The sequence below is a fragment of the Orussus abietinus genome, unplaced genomic scaffold, assembly GCF_000612105.2.
Source record: "Orussus abietinus isolate OABI.00-Male unplaced genomic scaffold, Oabi_2.0 scaffold194, whole genome shotgun sequence".
Classification (NCBI taxonomy): domain Eukaryota; kingdom Metazoa; phylum Arthropoda; class Insecta; order Hymenoptera; family Orussidae; genus Orussus; species Orussus abietinus.
The window spans coordinates 93,804-112,930 of record NW_019394358.1 but is presented as its reverse complement, the minus strand read 5'-3'; the positions used below and the strand labels follow the sequence as shown (position 1 = coordinate 112,930).

At 42.0% G+C, this 19,127-nt stretch overlaps 2 protein-coding genes across 13 annotated transcripts; one reads left to right on the top strand and one right to left on the bottom strand.

Moving 5' to 3' along the window:
* Window positions 1-565: 565 nt before the first annotated feature.
* Window positions 566-12,783, bottom strand: LOC105697289 (TATA-binding protein-associated factor 2N). Of its 10 annotated transcripts, none has more exons than XR_001103809.1 (8): window positions 12,558-12,783; window positions 11,018-11,041; window positions 10,342-10,687; window positions 9,905-10,234; window positions 9,394-9,569; window positions 8,868-9,008; window positions 8,536-8,592; window positions 566-771 (listed from the first exon to the last, which is right to left on the bottom strand). XR_001103809.1 is itself a non-coding variant. In XM_023431999.1 (8 exons), the coding sequence occupies exons 1-8, from the start codon at window positions 12,591-12,593 to the stop codon at window positions 756-758; spliced, it is 1,131 nt and encodes a 376-aa protein (XP_023287767.1). In that variant the 5' UTR covers window positions 12,594-12,782; the 3' UTR covers window positions 566-755. The 10 variants fall into 10 exon arrangements, 8 of the variants coding, with proteins under 8 accessions (XP_023287767.1, XP_023287766.1, XP_012275907.1 ...); XM_023431999.1 differs by having other exon boundaries at window positions 9,389-9,569; window positions 12,558-12,782; XR_001103808.2 differs by lacking the exon at window positions 566-771 and adding an exon at window positions 5,042-5,707.
* Window positions 12,784-17,493: 4,710 nt separating this feature from the next.
* On the top strand, window positions 17,494-19,085 carry LOC105697365 (spindle and kinetochore-associated protein 1). Of its 3 annotated transcripts, none has more exons than XM_012420632.1 (5): window positions 17,494-17,748; window positions 17,928-18,017; window positions 18,096-18,217; window positions 18,290-18,773; window positions 18,834-19,085. In XM_012420632.1, the coding sequence occupies exons 2-5, from the start codon at window positions 17,942-17,944 to the stop codon at window positions 18,989-18,991; spliced, it is 840 nt and encodes a 279-aa protein (XP_012276055.1). In that variant the 5' UTR covers window positions 17,494-17,748; window positions 17,928-17,941; the 3' UTR covers window positions 18,992-19,085. The 3 variants fall into 3 exon arrangements, with proteins under 3 accessions (XP_012276055.1, XP_012276053.1, XP_012276054.1); XM_012420630.1 differs by having other exon boundaries at window positions 17,842-18,017; XM_012420631.1 differs by lacking the exon at window positions 17,494-17,748 and having other exon boundaries at window positions 17,767-18,017.
* The last annotated feature ends 42 nt before the right edge of the window (window positions 19,086-19,127 follow it).

Sequence of the window (19,127 nt, the reverse complement as noted above, 5' to 3'; positions counted from 1 at the left end):
TGTAGTACTTACCGCACGTAACTGGTCTCCAATAAAAATATAGCTGTCTGAAATACGAGTGCTGCCAGTATCGTTTCCAAATTGCTGCTCCCCTAACTCCACCTATTTTCCCCATAACAAAATGTACTATCTCGTTCTTTCTCCGAACTATAATTTTCACATTTTAACTTACAAGCAAATTTCTACGTAATAAAATAAATTGTGTAAAAATATTCGAAAGATAAACGTAAAAACTAATCCTTTTCTTATTATTGATATTTTGTATGTATTTATCCCAGGGAATTTATGTAGACCCATTCAGTTGGCTGAAAAGTTCGTGACGTTTGTTTTTAAAAAATTAGTTTCACAAAATAAAAACAACGGTGTTCAAAAATACATTAGCCTTCACTGTCGACAACTTCCTAAGGTTCGGGTAGTTTTCCGATCGTTATTTAAACAGCGCGAACTTACAGGCCAACCAAATATTAGTTAAGATTGGCGCAGAAACATATGCATATGGCTCTATGATCGTTACTCGGAACGGAGTCACAGACAGCAGGACTGTAATTAAATGCACTAACGAGTATTCGCTCCAGCGTAGAATTAGTTTATTGTAAAATGTGATGGATACACGTGCACGGTGTTTCTGCAGTTTCATCTTTAGGCAATGGATTTTCGAAGTCACACGGCCCACTGACTGAGGTGTGGCGGGTGGTTTGTTGAAATGCTTTGCAGTCCCCATATTGAGTTCATCTCAATCTCCAGCGGTCAAGTCCTCATCCCGTTTGTAATCTATCAAAAAATGACTATTATTATGTGCCAAGTAGACATGAAATCCCACCGTGTAGTGGGGGCGTGTAAACATAAGTATCCGAGAGGTAAGAAATGAGGAATTAGCAAGAAAGTTATCGAAATAGGCCGGCAGTAAATAATTATTGCCCGTGACAATTTCTCACGTGCGTGCATGTGCCAAGCACTTGGCGAACATCTCATGCAGCAAACAATCTCGCGGATTCAAAACAACTCCGTTGTTACGCGGCTCTATACCGGTACCTTATAACAAATTCGTCATCGGTGATTACTTATTAACGGAGGTATATAGAGTACGATCTTGAAGACGCAGTACATATAGAGAGCACGTTTAAGTAAATCGTCACAATGCATATTCATCTCGGCCAATCATACATTAAAATACTTCTTTCCTCGTCACTCGTCGCGTATAACGTTTTACATAAAAACGCTGAAATATCTCCTTTGGCTCTAATTCCATTCCTCCTGGTATAGGACCTTACAAGTACAAGTGCATCGGTATCTACTTACTGATACCCTTGTTTTATTGAATACGGTTACTCGACAATTTCTCCGAACATTTCTAATCAATTTCATCATTCACCAACCGTTCTTTGAGATAATGCACTGTAAATCTCAAGATAAAATTCCGTAAAGGTATTTTTTTTCTAAATGGTAGAAGAATATATACATCGCATTTTCAGTTCTCGTAAAGATGACCTTCGTTTCTGAAAGGAACGCTTCTAGTTAATATTCTATTAAAGTAATTAATCTCCCGTTGAAAAGAAACGCAAGAACGATTACGTTTAAGTGCAAGGCCGCGTTTCAAACTGTAATGTCCCAAGATCTAAATTGTTAAAAAAATACCAAGAATGCCGGAATGGAATTAAAACCAAGGCACGTGTACGCGTTATGATATGATGCGATACGATATATTCCGGTCTCGAAAAGGTCAAGCCCACCCAACAGGTGAACTTCACCTTCGACTGAAATAGGAATGATGATATTGAGAAGTCAACTAGATCTGGATATGTGGAAAAATCGATTTTTGACTTCTACTTTAGAGTCAAGTTCCTGATTAGAAATTAGAACAACACGCAAAATACAAAACTTCAACATAGTAGAAGATCTGCCATTAGCGTAAGGACCATAACTGTGTTTTCTGTTATCTTAGGCAAATTTCCAACTCGATGCATTAAGGTCATATAAAAGTGTGATATATATGTACTAAAAAATCAACATATTTATCAAACTTTTCTCCAAACTGGGTGCACCGAGTTATCTGAAACTTTAACACGTTATTATGGAGGCTTCCTTGGAGCTTCCGTAATCACGTGTTAAAGTTTCAGATAATTCGGTGCACCCAGTTTGGAGAAAAGTTTTATAAATATTTTGACTTTTTGATACGTACATATCACCCTTTCATATCACCTTAATACGTCTAAGACGTTTTGTCGAAGGTGCCTCAAACATCATCTGCTTAAAGCTCCAATAGAAGTGAGTTACCCATACTGAATCGTGACGTCAAGAGTAGGAAATTCCATGAAATTTCCAGCTGATACTCTGCGAAGAAAATGACATTTACTAGTGAAGACCAGGACACGAACTAGGTATTCACGAAATGTGTCAGCCGATCAGTTTGACGGATCGTACCCTATGAAACGTGACATCATTCTTCAAAAATAGATCCTTTGGTAAGCTGGGTTACATTACCAAGGCGAATGATAATAAACACCGTATCATCGCAAACATAGGCTGGCTGACACATTTTACACGTCCAGTGATCATTGCGAAATCTACATTTTGACGAAAAAGTAAAAAATGTACTCTAATACCGGTTAAGAATTGCACGTGATTTCCTTGCTTCTGACGTCAGATTAAAAATTACTGACTCACCTCTACCGTGGTCTTAAGGGGATGTGAAAGTGACATCCGAAGGGTTGATCGTTCATGAAAGTTTTCACCAAACCGAGGGTACCGAATCGTTTCAAAGTTTACAATGTGGATACCGAGACTATACAGAAGGTCCTGACACCCATGAAATTGGATTTTTAATAAATAAAAAAAAAATGCGAAAAATACCCATGAACAAACTTTTAAACAATTCAAATTTCATGGGTATCAGGACCTTCCTTATAGCCACCATATTCAGGTTGTAAACTTTGAAACGACTCGTTACACCCACTTCAGATAAAAGTTTCATAAACGAGTCCTCTGTGTGGTTACTTCCCCACATCACCTTGCCATTACAAAAACTAACAGCAGATTTCCTCGTCGTCTTAAAAGCGAACGAGACGTCGCATTTCTTTGACATCCCTCATAACTATACATTTAAAGATGACATAAAATCTATTTAAATGAAACACGTCAAATTGTAATCCGGATCGACCCACATATCCTGCCAGTGTTATGAAAAAATCGGCACACGCGAAGATCTATATACGTGTATATAGGCCTCGTTGCGCATCGACGTATACGACATACATATCCGTCGAGCCACATAGATGATGTGTTTTTAACGAGTGAAGTATATAGGGCGCACGCGTGTTTTGGACGTACCTTCTGTGTTAAATTCAAAGCTCGCCAGCTTCGAACGCAAACGCAATAGCGGCGCGCTATCCGGTAATCGCAGGATGGTAATTCGGCGGAGTCGCATCTACGGGTGTGACGCATAGAGGCAAAGGTAACCGTCGAATCGCTCACTCCAATTAACACGGAGGGGTTGATACGCCGCCGCAGGTGATATCGCAGGATTCGCAGGTAAAATCCGGGTAACGCACTCGCACCTATACGGGCCAGACGCATTGGCAAACGGACCACTCGTCGCAGACTCTAACTTAGCTGAGCAGGTTTTTAGGCCAGGCCGTTGCTCGACCTAAGTAGACTCTCTTTCTTCTTTCACAATCCCGTTTTCTGTTTCAGCTCGATCCTTAATCCCCGTTTCATCCGACTGGATTGGGTTAGTTCCGAACGTTTCCACGATTACACGGATCTGCATTCTCGGATTCGACAAAATTTAATATACCCAAGGTCTTGTTCGTTACTCCGAAAGAGTACTTCTTTCCACGACCATGTGGCAGGTTTTATGGTATAACCCGGTATTCATGTATATCAAGAGACGGCACCTCGAAGAGGTAAATCCGTTGGATAGCGAAAGTAAAACCCAGGCATCCAATTTTGTTGAATTGCAGATCATTGCGCCGATATTCCGTCGTCGATCCTGTAGCTGGTGGGATTAGGTCGCGTTATGTCTTCGGGGTATCTGTGGCTCTTCTCTCTCGGATAGGACCTTGAAAAAAATCGCGTCAACTCGGAGTACCCCCAAGTCGTTCTTCCAAACAGTGTCATCGTTTTAATATGATGACACGTGATCGTCGAAATCGCTTAGTTTCGGGAATGAACCCGAAACTAAAGAAGCATCCTTGTCGGAGCTGATGTGATTGCTGCTGCGATGCCTAACAAATGCACGGCGCTGTTAGTTTCGTAAGCAGATAAACGGTATTCACTGATCGATCGGCAATTTGATAGCTGCCGATTACAGGAACGCATTTTCGAGTCCATACGAAGTCATCTACGAGCTTCCAACGAGACGTTAAGGCACCTGAAATGAGGCTGTTCTCATCTTGATCAAATATTTCTTAACTTTAAAAACGAGTAAACCACCCTGAGGTATGTCGTTCTTTGTAAATAACCCTGTCATTCGTATACTACTTTTGTACTTCGCCATTTTCTATAGATTTCAATTTGCTTTAAGGTAAAGTATTAATGGATTATATAACTCATAAAGTATTTCTTTTATTAGGGGAAAGGGAAACGGAACATTTTTCATTTGACTAGAAGATGAGTAGAAATTTGGGATAATATGAACTACATGAAATATTTTCTCTCCTGATAGAACCTCTTTTCGCTTATGAATAGATATTCAAGTAATTGCAGAAATAGTATTATTATCCACCTTTTAAGGTAAACAAATTTGGAATAATCAGTCGTTAATACCAGTATCCTACTGATTGTAATATCCAAGCTCTAACATCTTATTAATTATCGTTATATTCATTAAATCATGGACAAAAATTGAGTACGTATGAAATTAAAATTAACACATTTTATAAGTTTTACCGAATTTCTGAAATTTGGACTTTTATTTTCTCAGTTAATTGGTTTGATAAAATGATCCTCTTGAAAGTAAACTTTAGCACAATGTCACTTGAAACTGGGTGTTCACCGAATAGACGAGATGGCGTTTCCACTCCAGAAAATACGCGATGCAAGGTAGAGGACACATTTTTATTTAATTTGATGTAGATACATTAATCATTGACCTAAGCTTGATTTCTTTTGCTTTATTAATGAACATTTAAAACACTTTATGATCTTACATATAAAAGGAAAATCATACAGCATCGTTTTATATCCTATGCCTTCTGTTTCTTGGATTATGCTAGGAAGAGTATTGGAAAGTGTCTAAACCTACACAGATACCGTTGATGCTTATACTAAGGGAAAAAAAAAAAGATTAACCTACACTTTCATTTTTTGACTACTCTATATGGAAAAGAAATGTCAAAGTAACACGTGTATAGGGTTGTTTTCTTTAACAAAATCAACGGTATAAAATTTCAATTCATTTGACAATGCACGCGTCATTCGGCACAGTAGCGTGCAAAAATTGAATTTGCTTCTATTATATTTCTCAGTATATATCCCATCTTTTTGCTACCTTAAACTTTAGGATTAATATAAATTATACACGGTTCAATTATAGAGAACGGACTGTTAGCTTTTCTTTCTCAGACACAGGGTGGTTCAATGATGGCGTAGGTATAATTTTCGCGCACGGATCCCTGCAAGGCAAAAGGTTGCCTTTTTGTGCATGATCTATTATTCGCTTTAGTACTTTTAGTACGTTGGAGGCATCGCATCTGCCGGACCTGGATAGCTAAAAGGTCAAAAATGAAAATCGCAGGATTAGTCGTTTAGACTTGTATCGTAAGAAATTAACAACTGAAAGTATAAGATGTAACACTGGCTTTTTTATGCAATGGATGCTCGCTAATCGGAATTAAATCACCGAGCCGTGACGAAGAAAGTTACGCTCGGACGGTGTAATACAGTCGAATCTCTCATAATGTTACCTATCTCGTGACCAGGTATCTCTCATAATGTCCCCAGAATAATATGAAGATTAATAGATCAAGTTTCGGAAAAGGCAGCATGTAAAACTACAAAACTGTCTCAAGGAATACAAAAGGTTTAGTAATATTCTCGAGCAATCTTAAGTAATTTCAGTATTATGGAGGCAAATACCTATTTCATACAAAATCATATTCCCTTTCTCATAATTATGATACTTATACTATAACCATCATGCGCATGGTAATAAATCCGAAACAAGAACTTATTTGCCATTTAAGCACACATACGTTACGTGGTTAAATAATGAACAGTAATCAACTGAACGAATGTTTAAAGGAATATCTAAATGTTAAAAGTAAAGAAACATAACTTGAATATAATATGTGTAAATTCTGTTGCTAAAATCATTTAGAGTAGGAACAGAGGAACATTAAAAGAAACACTCAAAGGGACAAGACTAGAGGAATATTATGGGAGATTTGACCATAATCGGTGTGCCCTACGCAATTTTTCTCTACGGTGATAGCATGAGCGTCACACGAAAGTGAAATATTGACAAGCACATGACATAATGTCTATTTTTCACAATACTTCAAGTTCAAAATTGCAAATCTGTGATCAAAACATAACACTCGATGATTTGTAATCCAAGTTATTATAACAGGGAACTTGCATATAGGATTCAGAAACTTTTATGAACAATTTTAATGTTTCAAGCTTTTTAACTATTATATGAATACATCAAGCTGAAAACTACCCACAAGTTTCAGGGATTTCCAGAAATCTAGGCAATCAATAAGCTGTTATCATTTTATTGTCAATTATTGTTACTGATGTCATTGTGAGATGACAGTCCTCTTCCCATATTATGTTCCAATTATTATTATTATTATATACGTATAAAAGAAAAAAGAAAAAAAAAAAAAAGAAAACCATTAAATAAAAAATAAAATAAAAAACCAACCCCAGCAAGAAGTTCTCGTCGTCTTCCAGGAGGTGTAAATCAGCAGANCATCGATCGAAGATATGCGTCGAGGAAGACAATGCTCTGCGAAGGGGCGAGTCTTCGGGCGAATTGATCACGACGAGGATAACCCGACCATAAAGGCCCACCCACAAGGAACCGAGAACGAGATCGTGTTCCGCGAACATCCCCTGATGGGTCCAGTGATGGCCCCCTTAAAAGAAAAAAAAAAAAAAGAAAACCATTAATCCATAAAAGTTTCCTCTTACTGCCGTAACAATTGATCTCTGATATACTAGCATAGTAATCGTATTCTCGTGTGACGCTACAACCGTATCGCGAATACAGTGCTTCATTGCCTGTGACTGTCGGATTCGTAACGGCGGTATTTGCGCATCGTCCTAGCGGCTCAATAGAATCATTTCGTCTATTAGTTTACCGCTACGCTGCATTTCCCATTGTTAATAATTATACTTTCCATCCATCGCCGGTATAAATTCGAGACCCGTACGTAAACGGAAGCTGAGAGACTGAAGTGGAAAGTTTGATCTGCCGGTCCCTATGTGAACTCGCACCAAAGGTATCGCAGCGCATTTTTATATTCCGATTTCACGTACGCTTAGAACGCTGATTCGTACCTTAGAATACAAAGCGAATTCACGGACTATAATTTCACGCGGCGCGTTTTCATTGATAAAAGACAAAATGAGATTAAAGTCTTTAGTCAGTTCTCTGAAGTATGCCAAGAAAGTTTACTGGATGGTAATACAGAAATAACGGCACTGCTATCCAGCAAACATACGAAACTTCGGCCCGGGGTACGTAGTGAAAGTGTATAATGTAAGTACTTATAAGCCCGTAAACATCTTATTCAAGACAAAATAACTCTACGATATATTAAGGAATACCACTACAAATGCCAAAACGTTACGGTATGTATCAAATAGTTTAAATATAATTACAATTAAACGATATCATCATTGAAACGTTAGAAATCACTCTACATTGTGACTCTTAACAAAAAGAGCTCTATCATGATTACTGTCGATATATTGTAAAATAGTTTCGATATTTTTGAATTTTGAACCCGAGAGCGAAATAATTAGGGCGTACAAACAGGCTACAGGAAATACGTTATCGAATGTTCAGAAAAATGTTAACGTCCATGTTTACAGGCTTTAAAAGCGTATTTTCAGAAATGGTGAACCTTTCTTGCGTACCTCAGGCCTTATTGACCAACTTCAATAACTTTATCCATTAACGCCTCCGCAAAACATGAGATTTCGTTGACGCGTCTTGTTTAGTCACTGATTTTCGACCGCACGCTAGATTTCCGCATAGAATTTGTTACGGCCTGACATCCCACTGTTTGCCAGTTGCGCAGATTAAGATAGTTTCAATACGCCATATCTTATTCAGTTGTTACACCTTATACTTTTGAGGTAAGTGATTTACGCTTGCCGCTTCATCGATACGTTCGCATCTTCGCGTATCTCAGAGTCGCGTAGCAGCATCGAACAGAACGAAATAAAATAAGATCGTCAAAATGAAAGCGCATTTTGTTCTAATGACTAAGCGCGGGCTAATCCTTTCGCTTTTTGACAATTGACGATGTAATAATCGGAAGGCGATTAGATTGAATGTTAATATAATAAAATGGAACTTACCGCCCGGCACCGCGCGGAGGACCGTACGCATCTGGTCTGTCATAACCCTCGCTGTAGCTGGAACAAATAATCAATCAAATCAATAAAAATTAAATAAAGTGGGAAAAAAAATATATTTTGATACACTAATCACCAATTACAAAGTACCTATCAGTATTTATTGATAAGTAATTACTCTCTACAATAAGAATTCCATCAAAATTAATAGTTTTCAAACAAAATTATTTAATGTGAAGTTCCAACAGTGACTTATTCTCAACATTTTCACTAATTATATATATCGCATCGTTATCGTACATTCTTTAATAATTTGATTAAATAACGATATTTACCCTCCGCCGACAGGTGGATAACCACCACTGGGCACCGTAGTTCCGGGTCTTCTGCTAAACATGTCCGTTTGGGGTCCAGGTCCAGTGCTGTAACTGGGTCCCCCAGGGCCAGTGCTGTAACTCGGTCCCCCACTGATGGGCCTGTCAACGGGAGGCATATAGTTAACAGGGGGACCATCCCACCTGTCATAAGAAATCGGACCTCCCTGACTTACCCCCCCGGGCCCCCCCACCAGACTCATATCCCCAGGCCCGCCCGGATAACCCCTGTCATACATGATCACAAAGTTAGCAAGATCAACTTACATTAATGGGTTTTGTACCCAAATACCAGGTACGTAATACTTGACTTTACTAAATTTTTTCAAAACTCGAAAGTACGATACTAGTTCTTTGTGACGGAAAAACGTTCAAGTGCTGAGGCTCTTAGAATCTATTTTTGATATACTCTAGTATTATCCATAAACGAATAGATAATATATAAGTATATATAAGTCCAGTGGCATTAATTAACGCCATACCCTACATCGCCGTATCCTGTGCCGTATCCTCCTGCTGCCACTCCACCACCTCCGTTTCTCATCGGGCCTGCTGCACCACGATCGTAATCGGTTCTAGGTGCATAGTCCACCGCTCTCCCAGCCCCAAAGTTATCCGTTCGTCCGTAATCTACAGGGCCTGCGGCTGCAAGACCAAAATCACCTTTCAACCCACCCCCATTTATTTAATGCGTGTATTAACAACTTTTAATATACAATATACTAGAAAATAATCCTTACATTATAACAAATTAAAAAAGTAGAGTATACAGCATACATAACGCATAGTACACATGCTCCGTAAGGACTATGCATAAACCGTCAGATATTCAAAGGTGGAAGAAAACAGGTTATAAAAATGTGCAAGTATAAACTACAATGAAATGAATTAGACGAAAACGCTTTTATAAACAAGTAACTCTGACACCATTTAAGGACAGTCCTTAATAATTAACTATATCCTTATATCTATGAAGAAATAATGAAAATTATTATTACCATAATTACCATAATCTGTCCTTGCACCAAACTCTGCGGCACGGCCGTAGTCAGGTGCTCGGTAATCCGCTGTTCCTGTAGGGCCATATCCGCCAACGGCACCACTCGCAGGTCCATAAGCTGTCATGCCAGGAGCAGTCGACGTATAGCCACTCATCGCAGCACCTCCGACGCTTTGGCCATATGCTCCACGGTCGGCATATCCACTGGTGAAGTCTCCTGCTCCACGGCCAGTGTAGTCCCCAGCTCCGCGGTTCCCGTAATCCGTGTAACCGCTGGCAACGCCACCTGTAGCAGATCCATCGTAACCAACGAGTTGGATCGGCAAAACTGAAAAGTATACACATAGTCCAAAATTATATTTTTATCGCGCGCATCCCCAGTAAATTGTTCAACTTAAGATAACAATAGTATTGAATTTATCTTTTGCAACATACCTCTTCGATCATTATATGGTCCCGGGCGACCATCGCGGCCACCATCGCGACCCCCCCTACCACCTCTCATTGGTCCACCTCTGCGATCTCCATCCCGGCGACCACCTCCTCCTGCTCCTCGGGACTTTCCAGTTGACTGTTCCACATTGATCGTTGCTCCTTTGAATGTTGAGTTGTGTAGAGCCTTGATAGCTGCAGCTGCATCTTCCTCTCTCGCCATGTGTACGAATCCATAACGATTCATCACATCACATTCTGTGACTTCGCCAAAGCGCAAGAATAATTGTCGCAATTCGTCATTGCGACAATTTTCTGGTAAACGCCCGACGAAGATTTTGGTCTTCCTCTGAAAAAGTAATTATATTGATCAATAATCCATTTGACAAATTTTTCAAATATTTTCTTTTGTATCTCATATAAATTTTAAAAACATTACTGATGGAATAGTACTTATTTTGTTAGATATTTTCACTTAAATAAAACTAATGATTAACCGAATGTGCCTCTAAATTCGACCATGCTTACTAGAATTGATAAAGTATGGTGTCTGATCGAGACCGCTTTAATTTTGCTCAGTACTTTACTAAACTGCTTTATAAAATATAAAGGCAGCAACAAAGATAAACCGAGCAACTCTTTATAATCTACTATGTAAAATATAATTTTTCATTCTTACCGGGGTGTTCGAGGAGACCATTTCCTACAAACAAAATGAAAGGAAACATTATTTGTTAGTGACAAGTTTCAGAAATAAATAACCTATAACGTTGTTAAATTAATATGAAGCAATTTAAAATATAGTACTTTAACCCTTTTGATATGGACATGCTTTTTGCTGTTATGTTTCCACTGTACGGATACTTGAATTACAAATACAGGGCTATGGGTCAGTTACGATAAAAGCTCACCCTAATTAAAAAGCTGAAAGTAACAAAAATAGTCAAAAAATTCGACCAAAGTTATGAATTAATGCAAAATATTAACAGGTGACTACTGTCACCCAAAGGGTACGGCAAGTGCGCAATCATGTACTATAGTCACCCATACTAACGAAAGGATTAAACACAAATAGCGAGTTAACTCATCGTGGAATAAAGTGCAGAATGTATTTTCGGTAAATAAACTTCCTATGAAACGAAAAATATACTTAAGTTCTTACAGAAATTAGAATTACATTTAATGGAGGTAGTATTTCCATAAGGACGATGCGTCAAAAATACAACTTCACTTCTACGTTTCAATTATTGTATCCGAAACAGCCACTAGAATTTGTTTGTCATATTACACGTGAATTATTTACATTACTTATATAATGTACATTAACGAGGTACTACTCAATTTTCGAATTTGGTGAAATTTTGTCAGAATCTTGATGAAAAGTTTATCACAAATTACCACGCCCTTAAGATATTCTGCGTAGAATGCGAAGTCGCAAGATAATGACTCGGAGAAGCTATGTCCGCCGCGCGGCGCTTGGGAACAAGCGAAGCCATGATAGTTCCGCGAGGGAAATCGCGATTATAAATTCAATTAGGAGTCAAAATAGACAATATATATGCGTTACAATCGTGAAATTATGGTACACATTATGATTTCTTAGTAATTCATACACGAGTCTCGAAAAAACCCGAACTATTAGCTCGTAAATAACGCGAAAGAATCCCGCCTAAAAGCCAGCCGGTTCTTGGCGTGCCCAAACGGGTCAGAAGACGCCTAGCGCTTACTAATAACTCTTTGTTACTTCACGTATAAGTTTATGGACATTTCGTTAAGTTACCGTTGAGGGGAGGATTCAAAAGTTCTACTTACGTGTATTTTCGACGTCTTGGCGAAATTAAATTAAACAAAAGGGGGAAGAAAACAGCGTGACGCTAACTCTGGGACGAAGGGCGAAATGGCGTCAGTCGATTTTGATGAACGGAGAAGCCAGAGGAAGGGAGCGTGGTACCGTGAATGTGTACGGAAGGTCTCTTATTAGCGTGATAAAACCCGGTGGAAGGGGAACACGGTGGAGACCTCTACACTAACCGTGCATAAGAGCATCCTTCTCGCACCCGTTACTATAACGGGTGAGAAAGAGACAGTCTGGTCTCCAGGAAAGCGAAGGAAGAAGGACGCATTGGACTATCCATAGGAAACATGCTTCACGTAGAACGAATATTTCAGAGAACACAACAGCTCATGCTTTGTTATATACATGGATTCAAGAGACATACCGTTAAACCACTGTTCCAGTTCGAATTTGAGTCCATTGTGAGCGTCGAAATGGCAAAATGAATATATAATGCGGAAACAAATACGATGTACACACGTCAGGATATTTATCACAATTATATAACAACTGTGGAAGTTAGAACGCGTCGATTCTAAAGCGGATAATGTTTTGATCTAACATTTGTTGGCACCATTTCTTGAGATCTTGTGAGCTCCCGCTCGTATCCACTCCACGTCGATGATGGCAGTGCCGCCAACTGTTTTTACTTTAGGCATATTCTCAACAAGCGCAGGAAGGTTTCTTCTCCTTTAATTGATCCAAAATATGAATGCTCAAACATTTTTTTCTTACAGTGGAAACGTTCAGTAAATGACTAATTTTTTATCAAGTCTCCACTATCTGTATTTATTCAATATCAGATTGGATAAATCCGGTTTTGAGTGCGTTTCCACCACCTAGTTAGTTCGATTAGGGCGTTTATTACGTTTTTGGATGAGAGCGCTCACTTCTCGCACTTTCACCTCGCGTGGATTTATTCGCATTCACCACAGAGGGCACCACAGGACGTTTGCGCGACCCTGTCCGTGAGCAATCTCCCAACTCATATCTAGTATTACCAGAGATGAGTTGGGAGATTGCTTACGGGCGGGATCGTGAGATCGCATCTTGTACTGCCCTCTGGTTTCGTACGTTAGCTTTCACCGTTTTTTGCCCCCAAGGGCGGCGCAACGAATTTCTGATAGGAGCTCGCGCACTCGCGATGGCGGTACCATCTACCAGTCGCCGTTTGCGGCTCACGTACTCGTGATGGTAATACCATGCGGCAGTTGACGGTGGCGGCTTACCTACGCTTACCAACACTGCTCGCTTTTGATGGTAAGGGAAGAACATTCGTAACGTTCCATTTGACTTTATCTACTTATCTACTACTATTAAGTACATTGTTGCCTCAAAGTCGACGTGCTGCGGAGCTTTGGGGCACGTGTCGGTGTCGCGTACGGAATTCTCATGCAGCGAACCTGCGTGACTGCGATCGCTCCTAGAAATCATCGCGCGTCCCAACCAGCCAAGCGCCAAGCTACGGGTCGAGATGGTGAGTATATGTGCGTTCGGAGCTACACTCGACGAGTATGCGTGAGAGTCGAATTTGCGAAAAATCCTCCCGAGGCTTACCTAACTGCAGATATAAGCCGAGTCATTTCGCGTATGATTTTTACATTTCCCTACTAGCGTTATCGAGCGTTTTTAGACCGTTTTTGAGCGTTACCGAGCGTTTTTCAACCGTTTTCGTGTGTTTTGAGAGTGTTTTCGAGCGTTTTTAGAGTGTTTAGGAGCGTTATCGAGCGTTTTCACGCGTTTTCGAGTGTCTTCGAGCGTTATCGAGCGTTTTCCGAGCGGTTATCGAGCGTTTTCACGCGTCTCTTGAGGGTTTTCGCATGTTTTCGAGTGTTTTCAAGTGTTTTCGAGCGTCTTCGAGCGTTTGTCAAGCGTTTTCGAGCGTTATCGATCGTTTTTCAGGTGTTTTTGAACGTTTTCGAGCGTTTTCGCGCGTATTTCAAGTGTTTCCGAGCCTTATCGCAGGCCGTACAGTGCCGTTGAGCGTTGTTAAGTGCAGTAGAGTGCCGGAGAGTTGCCGCAGAGCGACGGCAAGTGACGGAGAGTGCCCGAGAGTGTCGGAGAGTTGCCGCAGAGTGCCGGAGAGTGCCGTAGAGTTTCCGCAGAGTGCCGGAGAGTGACGGAGAGTGACGGAGAGTATCAGAGAGTTGCCGCAGAGTGCCGGAGACTGCCGGAGAGTGCCGGAGAGTTGCCGCAGATTGCCCGAGAGTGCCGTCGAGTGCCGGAGAGTGCCCGAGAGTGACGGAGAGTATCGGAGAGTTGCCGCAGTGTGCCGGAGTGTGCCGGAGAGTTTCCGCAGAGTGCCGGAGAGGGCCGGAGAGTGTCGAAGAGTTGCGGCAGTGTGCCGGAGAGTGCCGGAGAGTGTCGGAGAGGTACGGCAGAGTGCCGGAGAGTGCCGGAGAGTTTCCGCAGAGTGCCGGCGAGGGCCGGAGAGTGCCCGAGAGTGTCGGAGAGTGGCCGCAGAGTGCCGAAGAGGGCCGGAGAGTGCCGGAGAGTGTCGGAGAGTGGCTGCAGAGTGCCGGAGAGTCCCGAAGTGTCGCAAAGAGTCCCGTAAAGTCCCGTAGAGTCCCATAGAATCCCGTAAATTCCCATAGAGTCCCGCAGAGTGCCCCTAGAGTCCCGTAGGGTCCCGTAGAGTCACGTAGAGTGCACGTAGTGCCAGTAGTGTCCCGTAGAGTCCCGTAGAGTCCCGCACAGTCCCGTACAGTCCCGTAAAGTGCCCGTAGAGTCCCGTAGAGTCCCGTAGAGTCCCGTAGAGTGCCCGTAGAGTGCCCGTAGAGTGCCAGTAGTGTTCCGTAGAGGCCCGGAGAGTGCCCATAGAGTCCCGGCGGGACTCTACTGGCACTCTACCGGACTCTGCGGGAGTCTGCGGGACTCTACGGGACTCTACTGGCACTCTACGGAACTCTACGGGCCTCAACGGGACTCTACAGGACTCTACGGGCACTCTACGGCACTCTACGGGACTCTACGGGACTCTACGGGACTCTACGGGACTCTACGGGACTCTACGGGGCACTACAGGCACTCTACGTGACTCTACGGGGCACTACAGGCACTCTACGGGACTCTACGGGACTCTACGGCAGTCTAGGGCACTCTAGGGTACTCTAGGGTACTGTAGGGAAGTCTAGTGAACTCTAGGGCACGTCTACGGGGCTCTACGGGACTCTGCGGGCACACTACGGTACTCTACGGGACTCTACGGGGCTCTACGGGAATCTACTGGCGCTCCACGGTCACTGTAGGGGACTCTACGGGACTCTACCGGTCTCTACGGGATTCTACGGGACTCTACGGGACTCTACGGCAGTCTAGGGCACTCTAGGGTACTCTAGGGTACTCTAGGGAAGTCTAGTGAACTCTAGGGCACGTCTACGGGGCTCTACGGGACTCTACGTGCACACTACGGTACTCTACGGGACTCTACGGGAATCCACTGGCGCTCCACGGACACTGTAGGGGACTCTACGGGACTCTACGGGTCTCTACGGGACTCTACGGGACTCTACGGGACTTTACGGGAGTCTGCGGGACTCTACGGGACTCTACGGGACTCTACTGGCACTCTACGGAACTCTACGGGACTCTACTGGCACTCTACGGAACTCAAAGGGACTCTACGGGGCTCGACGGGACTCTACGGGAGTCTGCGGGATTCTACGGGACTCTACGGGACTCTACGGGACTCTACTGGCACTGTACGGAACTCAAAGGGACTCTGCGGGACTCTACGCGACTCTACGGGTCTCAACTGGCACTCTACGGGACTCTACGGGACTCTACTGGCACTCTACGGAACTCTACGGGCCTCAACGGGACTCTACGGGACTCTACGGGCACTCTACGGCACTCTACGTGTCTCTACGGGACTCCACGGGACTCTACGGGTCTCTACGGGACTCTATGGGTCTCTACTGGCACTCTACGGGCACTCTACGCGTCTCCACGGGACTCTACGCGACTCTACGGGTCTCTACGGGACTCTACGGGACTCTACGGGACTCTACGGTACTCTACGGGGCTCTACGGGCTCTCTACGGTACTGTACGGTACTCTACGGGACTCTACTGGCACTCTACGGGACTCTACGGGACTCTACTGGCACTGTACGGAACTCAAAGGGACTCTGCGGGACTCTACGGTACTCTACGGGGCTCTACGGGCACTCTACGGTACTGTACGGTACTGTACGGTACTCTACGGGACTCTACTGGCACTCTACGGGACTCTACGGGACTCTACGGGTCTCTACGGGACTCCACGGTACTCTACGGGTCTCTACGGGACTCCACGGGACTATTCGGGACTATTCGGGACTATTCGGGACTATACGGGTCTATACGGGACAATACGGGACTATGCGGGACTATGCGGGACTATGCAGGACTATACGGGACTATGCGGGACTGTGCGGGACTATGCGGGACTATGCGGGACTATACGGGACTATACGGGACTATACAGGACTATACGGGACTATACGGGACTATACGGGACTATACGGGGCTATACGGGTCAGTACGGGACTATACGGGAGTCTACGGGACTCTACTGGCACTCTACAGGTCTCTACGGGACTCTACGGGACTCTACGGGACTCTACGGGACTCGATAACGCTCAAAAACACTCGAAAAATGGTCGATAACGGTCGAAAACGCTCTGAAACGGTCGAAGAATGCTCGATAACGCTAGTAGGTAAATGTAAAAATCATACGCGAAATGGCTCAGCTTATATCCGCGGCTAGGGACGATTTTTCGCTGCATTCGGCTCTCACGCATACTCGTTATGAGTGTAGCGTCGAAAGCACTCATGCTCAACGCCATGCCCCGTAGCTTGGTGTTTGGCTGGTTGGGACGCGCGAAGATTTCTAGGAACGATCGCACTCGTACAGATTCGCTGCATGCGAGTTCCGACGTGTCATCCACGCGTGCCCCAAAGCTCCGTATCACGTCGACTTCGGAGCAACAATGTACTTAGAGTAAAAAGGGCGCCACGAGTGTTCTTCCCTTACCATCAAAAGCGTGCAGTTCGGTAAGCGTAGGTAAGCCACCACCGTCAACTGCCGCATGGTATTACCGTCACGGGTACGTGAGCCGCCAACTATGACTGGTAGATGGCACCGCCATCGCGAGTGCGCGATACCCTACCAGAAATTCGTTGCGCCGCCCTTGGGGGCTAAAAACAGTGACGTACGAAACCAGAGGGCAGCACAGGATGCGATCGCACGATCCTGCCCGTGAGCAATCTTCCAACTCATCTCTGCTGGTATACTGTCGTGTCGCCACCTGTCAACCGTATTTGGTAGTAGATTTAAAATTAAGTTCGTTGGAAAGAAAAACGCTCCAAGAAATTGCTTTGGTCAAATATATGAAAATTTTAATTTGTGATTTTATAATTGTGGCTTTGTTTTTATTTATCCGCGAAGCACAGCAAAAATTTTGCGTAAAACGTCCTAACCTATGGCAAGCTTTCACAAATTGTCTGCCAGTCAGAAGTTGATAAATTGTTTTACCATAAGCTAAATTTTGATCTGTGATGAATGTTTATGGACAGGATCGTTAATTTGATCAGGTAATCTAACAAAATTATTATAATGATCTACTTAACAGTTTTCCTCCCAGTTAACAGTGGTTTATTACAATTAAGTTTGTACTCTATGAAAAGGGTAACGTTATTGCAAGATCACTGTTAAATACAGATTTGATGTCTGTTTGTTTGTAAGTCAACGTAACGAATAGTTCTTCATATAGAATTGTTTACTAATATGTCTCTGGAAAAAATACTAAATGAACAATCAGCTGAGCTTGAAGAGCTTACAATAGCTGCAACACTTGTTCAAGGTAATATATTTTCTTGACATTTCAATCGAATCCTTGTTTGTTACCGACAAGTATAGTAAGTATGGTATTTATTTACAGAAAATAAACACGTGGATGATATGTTAACTCATGTATGTACAAAATTATATGACATGAAAAAAGATGTTGAAAATACGAGAACGGAACTAAATATTATGAAACAAAAAAATTCTGCCTGTACCGTAAGTACTTTATGTAACTGTTTTGGTGAAATGTATGAAAAATTTGTATTTACATATTCTTTAACTGATTAGAAGTTACTCGATCTTCTGCAAACCTTGGAAAATAAAATCATTCGTATGGAAGAAAATATACCAAGGGAACTTGTGATTACATATACAAACTATAACAGTCAGTCAGCAGAGCTAGAGTCAATTATTAATAAAAGTGCAACAGAGAATATGGAAGTAAAATTGCAAACAGTTGTTGACATGGCTGAAAATTGTAATATTGGCAATGCGGATGACATAAAAAGTTGTAAAAGAATCTTATTTAATGAACCGAAGGAACATCCAAGAATAAAATACATAAGTGCGGAAGAATACAATAAAATACCTAAATACATCATGGGTCGTCATTCTTTGGAATCGCTGAATGCTTTAGTATCTGACTTCAATGAAGTATTAAAGTCAAAATATAGACTTCTCTCTATGGGAAAGAATGCAGCAAGAAAGGAAGGATATTTAGAACTTTATTTAAATTTAACAAAACAACAAACAGCATTTTCCAAAGGAAAAGGTTAGTTTCAAGTTAAAATATTAAAGTATGTTCATACCATTAACAATTTAATTGTTACAGAGAAAGTGCATTTTTTCACATCAGAGGATTACCAACGATATACAAAAACAAAATTGGATAAAATAAAATTAAACTTTATAACCGCACTGCGCCATGTGAAACGATTACAACAAGAATATGGAGACTCAAAGACTTTATATTATGTTATCATGGAATAACACATATTTAATATATAATTAAAAAATGTATTATCTTTAATCAAATTATAAATTTACACGAAAATAAAATATAGTAGCAGTGCTACTGTTATTACTTGGCAATTTTATCATTCTGTGATGGTGAAACCATAAATTA

Coding starts and splice junctions, on each gene's coding strand:
- LOC105697289 (XM_023431995.1), bottom strand. CDS start 12,593: ATGGACTCAAATTCGAACTGGAACAGTGGTTTAACG. Junction 10,235..10,341: donor ACCATATAATGATCGAAGAG/GTATGTTGCAAA, acceptor TATACTTTTCAG/TTTTGCCGATCCAACTCGTT. Junction 9,570..9,904: donor GACAGATTATGGTAATTATG/GTAATAATAATT, acceptor GTGGGTTGAAAG/GTGATTTTGGTCTTGCAGCC.
- LOC105697365 (XM_012420632.1), top strand. CDS start 17,942: ATGTCTCTGGAAAAAATACTAAATGAACAATCAGCTGAGCTTGAAGAG. Junction 18,018..18,095: donor AGCTGCAACACTTGTTCAAG/GTAATATATTTT, acceptor ATTTATTTACAG/AAAATAAACACGTGGATGAT. Junction 18,218..18,289: donor AAAAAAATTCTGCCTGTACC/GTAAGTACTTTA, acceptor TTAACTGATTAG/AAGTTACTCGATCTTCTGCA.